General features: G+C 36.9%; 1 protein-coding gene across 2 annotated transcripts in view; it reads right to left on the bottom strand.

Annotated features, from left to right (window-relative positions):
* Nucleotides 1-464: 464 nt before the first annotated feature.
* Nucleotides 465-12,582, bottom strand: part of idh3g (isocitrate dehydrogenase (NAD(+)) 3 non-catalytic subunit gamma) — a 14,710-nt gene continuing 2,592 nt past the window's right edge. For both annotated transcript variants that reach the window (XM_079803423.1, XM_079803424.1), the window contains 8 exons: nucleotides 12,422-12,554; nucleotides 7,888-8,021; nucleotides 7,686-7,788; nucleotides 7,436-7,582; nucleotides 6,579-6,673; nucleotides 6,355-6,415; nucleotides 1,823-1,954; nucleotides 465-1,580 (listed from right to left, as the gene is read on the bottom strand). In XM_079803423.1, the coding sequence (XP_079659549.1) occupies nucleotides 1,853-1,954; nucleotides 6,355-6,415; nucleotides 6,579-6,673; nucleotides 7,436-7,582; nucleotides 7,686-7,788; nucleotides 7,888-8,021; nucleotides 12,422-12,554 (775 nt within the window). In that variant the 3' untranslated portion in view covers nucleotides 465-1,580; nucleotides 1,823-1,852. The remainder of the gene's footprint in view (nucleotides 1,581-1,822; nucleotides 1,955-6,354; nucleotides 6,416-6,578; nucleotides 6,674-7,435; nucleotides 7,583-7,685; nucleotides 7,789-7,887; nucleotides 8,022-12,421; nucleotides 12,555-12,582) is intronic.

Below are 12,582 nucleotides of genomic sequence, written 5' to 3'. Positions count from 1 at the left end.
TAGAAAGAAAATTTGGTGGATGCTCCTTTTATATCCAAACACGATACCTTCACCTATTACGTTAATTGTGGACTTTTTCAAAACAATTGAACATGGATATTCTATAATCTTTTCACTTTTATTTTGCCTCTGTCCCAACTTCTATGGAGTGTGTAGCAGCCATCAAAATCAAGTGTTTACACATCAAAATACAATTCATTTGTATTTAATTTGAAAACACTGGAATTTTCTTATCCATTGTATTATTTTCTTCGTACTTTTGTCACTTAAATAAAAGTTAAAGAGGATTAACAAATAACAGATTCTTGATTTTATTAGATTTTACAAAATGTCCCAACTTTTCTGGATTTGGGGTTGTAAAATGTGCAAATGTGCATTATGACTAATTGTTAAAGGACATCCAATATCTCAATATATGTTCTATTTTAAGATGTTGGTGATCTACAATAAACAAGACATTGTTTAGAGGACAACCATTTTATTCATTATGTCATTGGATTACCTTTGTGCCATTAATGATTTGTGAGACAGTCCAGTTTTTTTTTAAAACACTTTACAGCAGTGCCTCAAGATGACGTAATGATTTCAACTTCCATTTTAAAAGTGGTATTTCTTGACCCGGAAAAAAAACTATATGTAAATAAATAACTAATTATATATATATATATATATATATATATATAGTAATGTCAAGCTCTAATATATTTTATCAGATAGAACTTACTTATTTAAAAAAAAAAAATCATATGTGGACAGCGGGCGGCTTCGGAGTCAAAAAGGCTGTGAATCACTGCTTTATGGTATTATAATTATGCTAATTAATTAAACTGCATGGCAACTACATGAACTTGCATGTTTGATGTAACAATGTTCGTGTTTAAAAGATGACAGTATGCCAGATGAGAACTTATCAATAATACAATTAAGCACTGCATATCAAAAGACAGTAAATTAACAAAGGTCCAAACTAAATGATGCAACTGTATTATTTAAGTATTGAGCTTAAATAACACTATAGTATAAAGTCTAACGATAAAATATTTTTATCGTCATTTTTATCATTCTGATGGACATCCAGAATATGAAGTCCATTTATACACCCAACACTGTAAGACAATTTTGTAAATGAATACTATGAACAAACCAAGGTCATTAAAGTAAACAAAAGTTATGAACCCAAAATGAATACATTGTGTTTGAGGATAACATGTTAAGAACGGATAAAATTTGGAATGCAATTGAGCAGCAGAAACCCAATGCAAGAACCTCATCATAAATTCTGCATTAGCATAGCATTTAAACAATATAACTGTTTAGATACAATATAATACATCTAAAAGCTCTGCCGTTCCCAAGGAAAGACCCCTATGTCCAAGAAACACCAAAAGCACAATGCTGAAGTATGCTGCATTTCAAATGAATCTAGAATCATTTTCTTGAGACTGAAGTACAAGTGACACTATCTCCACCCCTGATCTCCATAAAGGCTGCTGGATTCAAGAATAAATCTCTTGTCTCAAGTGAAAGCAATGTATTGAGTCATAAAATGAAGTGCAGATGTCCTTGCGAAGCGGATGCATCTGCAATTAAATTGGAAAGGGAATAGAAATTGGTGGAAGCCAGAACTGCATCAAAAAAACACAAAAAAAACAGACAGAACAAAGAACACATAGGTGGAAGTAAACTTCTGAGATTAAAATTGAGATCAACAGCTCTACCAAATAGGAAATAGCATTTACAATAATTTAGGCGTGTTACTCCTGACCATGGATTATAGACTGATTCACACAAATATATATAATGTACAAGAACTGCTCTGTACCAAACAGTTGTGGAGTGATGCCGACTCAGATTATATCTGAGTGGTGAGGGGACCGCCGCTCTGGATGTTCCTCATGATAGACTGAACCACTTCTGAGGTAGTGCCCTGCCCCCCAATGTCAACTGTGTGCAACTGCAACAGGAAACATTACGGAACGCGTTACAAATCGTGCAACCAGCATGTGAACTTATCCTCTGAAAATGTTTTGATTCTGGTTAATTTGATTCTGTTTGTAAAAATACCTCCTGGAACTAAGAACCTAATGTAGAAATATGGACAATGTTCCTAAAAGGACCATTGTTTTTTAGTTTTTTCAATTGAAAAAAAAGAAAGACACAAATCTGACAAAGCTGAAAACTATAGTCTATAAACTGTTAAAAAAAAAAGAAGAAAAAGATTTTTACCTAAATAGACATTACTTTAAGATACTGTTATGCCATCAATATTTTTGGAGTTAAATTTCAAGCACATAAGCACATATACCGTTCAAAAGTTTGGGCTCAGTAAGATTTTAAAAATATTTTAATAATATAATAAGGATGCATTAAATTGATCAAAACTGATATTAAATACATTTTTAATCAATGCTTTTCTTTTGACCTTTCTATTAATAAGTTATAGCTATATTATAGCTTAGCAAATCAGCATATTAGAATGATTTCTGAAGGTGCAAAAATGTTTAGCTTTGCCATCACAAGAATAAACTTCATTTTAAAGTATTCAAATAGAAAACAGTTCTTTTAAATTATAATAATATTTCACAATATTAATGTTTTTATTGTATTTTTATATCAAATAAATGCTGCCTTGGTGAGTAGGAGATTTTTCTCACACACACACACACACACACATAAATACATATACACACACACACAAAAAAGAATCTTACTGACCCCAAAATTTTGAACGTAGTCTAACTATATCAAGATATACAGTGTCAAATAAAATGACGTATTACTACTAGGACTGCACAATATATGAATTAGCATCGATTTGCGATGAGGATGTGTGATGTCAAGAATAGGGATCGTAGTTGATCCGTCATCCGTATGGGCCAGCTGCTCCCCAGTTCATAACGCATGTGATTTGCGGATTAATTGCAAAGTTTAACCATAATCGAGTGAAAGTTTCTCATTTGCATATGTTTTTAAGTGGAGTCAGGCATCAAGTGCAAGAGAACTCGCACGCTGTTTTCTGTGCACACGCACAGACAGCATGTGAACACCGAATTCAGTTCTCTTTCTTTTGAGCTTAAAAGGACACGTGCATGCAAATTTAAGTCAAAATGCCCATCTCGGCGAGTATCCTCGTGAACACAGTCGGTTATGTTTATCGGTATGAGTGTCAATGTGTCATTTGTATTAGGTTTGTGCATTTGTCTTAAAGGGACAGCAGCCTAATATACCCGCATATGTTTGTCACTAATGGTGATAGTGAAAGACGAAAGAGAAAATGACTTGTGACTTTTTGTAGCTTTAACAAAGATAAATTGTATTAATTCATTTATTATATTAGTTATATTTCATTTATACCGTGAAGCCTGTTATTTTACATTTGACTAATCAGTTTCTGCTCCTGAAAAATATAAAGCACTGCTTATTTCAATTGTATCTTTCTTCTATTGTATTTATCTATGCTTGTAATTTGTTTATTGTTTTCTATGCAGATTCACTCCCCTACAAAATCACCTCAATATTCTAGAATAATTCATTATTTTCAAATAGAGCAATTCAAATCATCTGGTGGAACTGTTTTATATCGCAATATATTCCATCCATCCATCTTCTTCCGCTTATCCGGGGCCGGGTCGCGGGGGCAGCAGTCTAAGCAGAGATGCCCAGACTTCCCTCTCCCTAGACACTTCCTCTAGCTCTTCCGGGGGGACACCGAGGCGTTCCAAGGCCAGCCGGGAGACATAATCCCTCCAGCGTGTCCTCGGTCTTCCCCGGGGCCTCCTCCCGGTTGGACATGCCCGAAACACCTTCCCGGGAAGGCGTTCAGGAGGCATCCGGAACAGATGCCCGAGCCACCTCAGCTGTCCCCTCTCGATGTGGAGGAGCAGCGGCTCTACTCCGAGTTCCTCCCGAGTGACTGAGCTTCTCACCCTATCTCTAAGGGAGCGCCCAGCCACCCTGCGGAGAAAGCTCATTTCGGCCGCCTGTATCCGGGATCTTGTCCTTTCGGTCATGACCCAAAGCTCATGACCATGGGTGAGAGTAGGAACGTAGATTGACCGGTAAATCGAGAGCTTCGCCTTACGGCTTAGCTCTTTCTTCACCACGACAGACCGGTACATCGACCGCATTACTGCAGAAGCTGCACCGATCCGTCTGTCAATCTCCCGTTCCATCCTCCCCTCACTCGTGAACAAGACCCCTAGATACTTAAACTCCTCCACTTGGGGCAGGAACTCTCCACCAACCTGGAGTGGGCAAGCCACCCTTTTCCGACTGAGGACCATGGCTTCGGATTTGGAGGTGCTGATCCTCATCCCAGCCGCTTCACACTCGGCTGCAAACCGTCCCAATGCATGCTGAAGGTCCTGGTTAGAAGGGGCCAACACGACAACGTCATCTGCAAAGAGCAGAGACGAAACCGTGTGGTCCCCAAACCTGACACCCTCCGGCCCCTGGCTGCGCCTAGAAATTCTCTACCAGGGGCATATAGCCCCGGACAACATAGCTCCTAGGGTCATTCGGGTACTCAAACCCCTCCACCACGTTAAGGTGGCAGTCCATGGAGGAGATCGCAATATATTATAGCACAAAAACAAAATATTGCAACATACATTTTTTCCAATATCGTGCAGTCCTACTACTAGGCATGTGCCGGTATCAAATTTCATGATATTGAAATAAGTTGCAAAAAAAGTGTTGTCATACTACAACAGGTTAAATCACTTTCTTATAACAAAAGAACCAAACATTTAAATACAATTAAGCAATACACAAAAATGTATAATGTAAACAAATATTTAAAACAGATTAAAGTGCAAAAGAATTATGAAGAACAATAGGTATGCTGAAATGTACATTTAACTAAGATTAATACATGCTTTAGAAGTATTTTTCATTGTCAGTTTGTTAATGAATGAACTAATGTTAAATACTGGAGCCTTGTAAAGTGTGTGATTGAACAACAGTCAGAACATATTCAAACAATATCTAGGGCATGTAATTTAGTCCAGATTAAAATATAAAATGCAAGTTTGAAAATGAATAGCCTTAAGTCTTTAAGTATTATGTATTAGGTTATGTGATTACTGGGGCAACGGCTGCATTTCTGCTGTTCCGTCAGCGCCCTCTGCTGTCAGAGAATGAATGTGCACTTCAGCGCGTCTCCTCATTCCGCCCAGTGTTGCCAACTTAGCGACTTTGTCGCTATATTTAGCGATTTTTCAGACCCCTTTGGCGACTTATTTTCAAAAAAGCGACTAGCGACAAATCTAGCGACTTTTTGGACAAACGTCAGCTACTTTATTTTACAAATGTCGCCAGTACTGTTCTGCGAGCGCGAGGTCTTGCTTTCTCCCTGCCGTCACACCTCTCTCTGCGTTTACCCTGTTCAGTGAGTGGCTGTGGCTGAGACACACACACACACAGCAGCTGACAGACGTGAATGAGCGAGCTACACATGCGCACACAGGGGTGCCACGGACCAATCACTTATCTGCTTCCTTTTTTTTATATTTAAAGAATTTAGTTTGACCCGTTATGATTTCAATTCTTCTCTTGTGCTTATCACTTATATATTACTCACTCTCACAGAGCTTTAGTTCATCCAGTTTCAGACATCTCTCAGATTGTTAAAAAAAAAAAATTTATTCACTATATCATACTCGTTCTACTGTATGAAAAAAAGATATAGGAAATGAGAACATATTTATTAGACAGTTGGCTGAATTGTATTCTTTTAAAATACAGTGTGTGAGCACGGATTAAGAGAAAACACATTAGGCAGGCAGAACGCAAGGACGACGCGGTGACGTCACGGATATGCTAATTAACGCATGACGTCATCTAGCGACATTTAGCGACTTTTTGGGCTGGCTTTAGCTACTTTCCTTGGAAAATAGTTGGCAACACTGATTCCGCCATGTGCTCGGCTCATGCACGGTCTTTTTACATCAGTGCGCGTTCCTCTTTGACGTGTTGTTCATTTTAAACGGTTGATGGGTAAAGTATTCTTAAAATTCATTCTAAAAATCGGAATAATTCGTAATAAATAATTATTCACGGTATTTTGAAGGGCCCACGATAACAATATTGTGCATGTTCATTATTGCGGTATATTGCATTACCGTTTACCGGCACATGTCTACCTACTACAAACAGTTCTTTCATGCACAAATCCAAAGAATGCTAAGAATGTCTTGGTCTAACTGGTAACTTGATGTGCAAGTTTTCACACCTGACAGTATCCTCATTCACTAAAGTTCTAGAGATCTAAAACCTGCCATACAAGACGTGCGAGACCAAGTGTAAAATGAGTACAGGTAGGGTTGATACTTTAGAAAGAAATCTGTGACTGACCCTGGTCTCGTTCATAGTGGTGAGAATTGAACCTCGGATCATGGTGGCATACTCATGAAGCCTGAAAAAAAAAAAAAAAGAGTTATATCCTCAGCATAGCACGATAGTTATACTGCTAGAAAATGCTGCGCATATGTATTTCATTAGGTTAAAGATACAAGAGCTAACAAAGAACCATCATAAGAGCTGACGCTTATAAAATAACACATGAGCTCCTCACTTACTTGAGATGATCTAACATGAGGCAGCTGGCAAGCAGCATGGCAGTAGGGTTGGCGATGTTCCTGTTGGCAATGCTCTTTCCTGTATTCCTGGTGGCCTGTTAAACATATTTAATGACAGCCATTCAAACGTCACTCGATATTGGCATTTTAATTTCAGCAGCATAGCTCAATTTCAATAGAGAAACGGTATATAAGCAGTATTCCTTTAAAATGGGTCTATGAATAATGCTGATGCAGTATAATGTATGGAGAACATGAAAACATAGTATCTTTCTATTTAATAATATGAATCAGCCTAGGTGAAATTAACATTCACCCAGTAGTTGACTGATTTGCTAAAGTACACTACTGTTCAAAAGTTTGGATTTTTATTTTTTATTTATTTATTTTTATGTTTTTGAAATGCTCACCAAAGTGTAATACAGTTAAATCTGAAATGTTTTCTATGTTAATATATTTAAAAATGTAATGTATTCTTGTGATGGCAAAGCTGAGTATTCAGTGTCACATGATCTGTCAGAAATCATCCTAATATGCTGATTTGGTGCCTTAAGAATTATTTTTTGTCTTTTAGGATTCTCCAATGAATAAGAAGTTTAAAAGAACCACATTTATCTATTTATTTATCCATTTTTATTTATTATACTGACCCCAAACATTTGAACAGCAGTGCTTTGGTAGCCATATTAGGCAGGCAGAGGGTTCTGTTGGGTCTTAAAGCTGATTACATAGCTGACAACAATTATTATTCACACTGAGGCCAAAGCAAATAAAACTAAAAATATATGGGTGATTGTTGAGGAATGACCTCCAAAATTTCTGTAAGTTAATCGCTCAGTTTTGTCTTTCAGACCAACCGTTTCAAACACTGCATAGTCTCGTCCGTAGTTGGCACCTGGCACAAGACCGGGTCCACCCACCAGCCCGGCACACACATTGCTGACTACATTGCCATAGAGATTAGGCATCACCATGACATCAAACTGCTGGGGCTTGGAAACAAGCTGAAAGAAACAACATAAACACAGTAAATATAGCAATGGGCTTATTTTGCTTTCTCATAACACATCAAAATTGTCAGCACGATTTGTCTCATTACTTGATCACCTGCATGGTGGTGTTGTCTACAATCATACTATCAAACTCAATGTCCGGGTATCCAGAGGCCACCTCCTTACAGCACTGTAAGAACAGCCCATCCCCCAGTTTCCTGTTAAGAGAAGAGAGTGAAAGCACATTATTAACCTATTCTTTGCTGTGACACAACTGTGAATTAATAGTACAGACAACAAGTAGTAGAGTAACTAACATGATGTTAGCCTTGTGGACAGCCGTGACCCTGCGGCGACCTTTCTCTCGGGCCAGTTTGAAGGCATAGTCAGCAATGCGGAGGGAGTTGTTCCGTGTGATGATTTTCAGACACTCTACAACTCCTGATACACTCTGAAACACATAAAATTATGATTATTTACTCTAGGGCAATGTTTCCTCTAAGCTGCGCGCGTGCGCGGCCGCGCACTTGAGATGCTGCGGAGAAAGAATAAAATGCCGCGCAGACGGTAGACACAGACGTGAAATGTGGGGAGAAATCCATTTGATTGTAGTTTAAATGAGAAATAATTGCAGTGCTCCATTCTACTACCGCTATAGAGTTAGTATCGCTATTGCGTTAGAACCGGTGGATGCGGTTTACCGGTTTCATAGAAAGACGCTGATGTCACGTGTGAGCAGACAGAGCACGCAGCAGTGAGTCGTGTTTGCAGCAATATAGCTCAAAATGAGAGGCAACGAGAAACGCAAAGACATGGAATAAAACCTCATGTTTTAAAGAAGAGTGGCTTGATTAAGTGGTGGAAATAACAGATAATGGACACAGCACAGTAACAAAACAGACATTTACAGTTACACCAACCACAAGTGTAGCATGCAAACTCTAAACACACATCAGTTTAAATAGATGTGTGTGTGGTTTGGGTTTCAGTGATGTTTAGATGACTATAAAAGAGTTCACATGTTCCCTTGAACATATTTGGCTATTAGATCTATTTAATTACTTCAGTTTTTTTTTTTTTTTTTTTTAACAAATTGAAGCATTTAAACTGATATAATACAATCAGTTTAAATACTTCCATTAGTTTTTATATTATATTATAGGCTATTATAATTGTATTATAGTGTAAGCCTAATAAAGAAAAAAGTATTAATCTCACAAGGGGATTGTTTAGGGATCCTTGCCATTAAAACGTTTGAAAACCCCTGATATAGAAAATCTTGGAAATTCATAAGCAATAAACAAACATTTAGTATAGATGGTTTAATGCTGCCTGTCGCCAATAAATGACTGTACAAAAACACATTAAGAACCATCTCAGTGTAACCACTTAATTTTTTTCATATGTTATTATATTATAAAGAATTGAACTGTCCTGGGGGAGATTTTAATCGTATTTTAAACAAGACTACAATTAACAGCACTGTAAAATGTGCTTAATTTAGTGACTTCTGAATTAACTGTTTTTTATTTTAAAAAAATGTATTTAATATATCACTAAGTTACATCAATGGTTAAATAAAATAGAAATGGCACATTAAAGTTAAAAGTTATAACTGCAAGATGAAACCACTTTTTTGTGTGCGTTTACATACGCTGTACAGGTAAAGAATGTTTTTGCTCAGGTGACCAAAATGTCCGCCCAATAGAGAAAAGTTTTGCTCAGCGAGAAAAGAAATTAGAGGGAACATTGCTTAGGGTACTGACCGGAAAAAAAACATAATATTAAAATATGAATGGGTAAAATGGGTAGGGGAAAAAATAAGATTTTGCACCTAAGTGGGGACATAGCAAGTGTTTTTGCATTTAAGGCATCATGCACATATATACGCATACATATAATCATTCTATAGCATATTGAAGTTATTAAATTATTTTTGGCAATTTTTTTTAATGTATTTCATTTTATTATTATTCCATGATAAAAAATATTTAAAATGATGAATGTTTTACTATGCAATACACTAAGACATGTTCCAAACAATATTATAATCAAATATACCTTTTTCTCAAACAGTGAATAACCATATCCGATCGATAGATAGATAGATAGATACTCAACTTGAATTAAGTTATTAAATTATTTAAAAATCTTTTTATTATTATTATTATTATTATTATTATTCTATGATAAACAAATACTCAAAATTATGAATGTTTTACTTAAATACCATTTAAAAGTTTGGGCTCTATGTTTTGTTTTTTTCTTTGAAAGAAATTAATCTTTTTTTCAAAAGTAACAGTAAAACGAATAATGTTACAAAATATTTCCATTTAAAATAAAATAGAAACATATGTTCTTTCAACTTTTTTATTAAAGGGGTGGTAAAACACATTCTTTTGAAGGCTTGACTGTGTTTGTGGGGTGCACTGTAACGTGTTCATGCTTCGTTTTAAAAAAAATTGCCTTATTTTTCATATATTTGACCTTTATTCTACACTGCTCTGTCCCTCCTTGTAAAACGGTCTGATGGTTTCCGGGTTCTATGAAGCCAGTCCCTCAAAAATATGCGATGGGCTCAGATTGGTTAGCTGGCCCAGTGTGTTGTGATTCGCTAACCGCAGTGCACGTTTGTCGGAAACGTCACGCCCCTTACCTTTACCGGAGGCTGTGTTTTGGTCAGTATTAGAAACAACGGCGTCAATAAAACCATATGAGCCCGAATCAGACCCAGAACATTTGAGTGAAGATGATCGAGCAGAACCTGTTCAGTCCTCAAGAGTAAAGACTGCGGATCTATAATGATCGCTACTGAATGGCACTTTAACTTTTGTATTTTTAGAACGATTATAGCCAAATATCTGTCGCAAGAACTAACCCAAAACGAACACTAAGCACTGGCTTTAACTAGTAACTTAGCCAAATCACACACAGAACCATGTTTAGCATGCCTGAAGATAAACAATACATAAAAGCTCTAATCAAAGAATCATTTACACTAATGCCAGGTTCGCTGTTGAGATTTTAACGTTAGTGTTTGTAACGTTAGGTGTTTGTAACGTTAGGTGTTCGTCGGATAACGTTAAGTACGAATGAGCATTTAACAGACTGGTTTGCAGAACAGCGCTGTCATCTGTTTACTTCCTTGCTACAACCTATTACAGGAAAACACATCGATGAAAAACAAATCAGACTTACAGGTTGTGGCCCGTAAACAGCTTCTGTTTGTAAATCCAGCTTTCAGGACAAGCCGTTGTGCATATCCTGTATTGAACTCGCAAAGTTTGTGGAAGTTGTCCTCCGTGAAATGTGCAGCGCGCGCGTCGTGCATCCACGCACCGGCAGTGTTTTTTTCACGCAGCTGACGTTGTGCAAATCCGGCATTGAAATCGCGAAGACGGTGGATGTTTTCCTCCGTGAGATGTGCTGCAGGGAGCCCTGCGCGCGCCTGTTCCCCGTCTCAAACACACGTGCATATAACATGCTGTATGTTAAACGCTCTGCAACGCACCCCCGTCCCAAGGAAGGCTGAACAGAGCAAGTACCCCAGACCTGCAATCTGGATGAAAATAACAGCGTTTCCTTGGCATCGCGGCAACAACACTCCAGCCTAACTATACCACAACAGCGCCGCGATACAAAATGGCCTCACCCCCCCTTATTGAATATTCTCGGAGGAGGGGTTTATGTAAATATTGAGCCTGTTGATGTCACCAACCCTGGAGGAATGTCTGTAGTCGCCTACTGGCCGTTTGCTGTAGTTCTTAGAAACTGATTTCTTTAAAAGCAAATATCTCCCTTTGCTTTAAACTTTGAACGTTGTAACTTTGCAGATGTTGTTTATGCTCAAGCAGCAACATTACACGCTAGCTAAAGTTAGAATAGTGAAATCGTGGTTTACCACCCCTTTAATAAAATTATCCTAAAAAAATGTATAATGGTTTCCACAAAAAATATAAAGCAGCACAACGGTTTTTAATAAATATATATATATATATACATATATATATATATATACATATATATATATATATATACATATATATATATATATATACACATATATATATATATACACATATATATATATATATACACATATATATATATATACACATATATATATATATACACATATATATATATATACATATATATATATAAAGAAAATATAAATTGTAAAAACATTTCACAATATTATTTTTTTTACTGTATTTCTGATTACTGAAGAGACTTATTTCAAAAACATAAAAAAATCCTATACAAACCCCAAACTTTTGAACAATAGTATATTTTTCTTCATAGCAATGAGTGATAAAATGAATTGATAAATTCACGCATACATGTCAACATCCTGTATGTGAGGAATAATGTGCTCGAAACAGGTGGAGCTGTTTGAAAATCGGTTGAGTGGGTGCAGTAAACTATAAGATCTAAAACCTGCCATACAAGACGTGCGAGACCAATTGTAAAATGAGAACAGGTAGGGTTGATACTTTAGAAAGAATCTGTGACTGACCCTGGTGACTTATTCATGATCTAAAACCTGCCATACAAGATGTGCAAGACCAAGTGTAAAATGAGCACAGGTAGGGTTGATACTTTAGAAAGAATCTATGTGACTGTCCCTGGTGAATGACATATCTATGATATATATATATACATTTAATTTATTCCTGTCAAAATCATTCTAATATGCTGATTTTGTTATTTTTCTTCATAGCAATGAGTGATAAAATTAATTGTTGAAATTCACGCATACATGTCAACACCCTGTATGTGAGGAATGATGTGCTAGAAACCAGTGGAGCTGTTTGAAAATCTGTTGACTGGGTGCAGTAAACTCCTGACCTCATGCTCCAGACTGCTGTACTCGCCCTCCGTGTTCTCTCTGATGATTATGATGTCAATGTTTTTGTGGCGCGTCTGGACTCCAGGAAGTGACTGGCAGTGCATCACATTGGCATACAGATCCAGACTCGTGCTGAGAAAGAGAGAGAGACAGCTGTGCT

This window comes from Gobio gobio, assembly GCF_949357685.1.
Source record: "Gobio gobio genome assembly, chromosome: 21".
NCBI classification, from domain to species: Eukaryota; Metazoa; Chordata; class Actinopteri; order Cypriniformes; family Gobionidae; genus Gobio; species Gobio gobio.
Note: the sequence above shows the minus strand (reverse complement) of the source record. Positions and strands in the feature narration are given on the sequence as shown.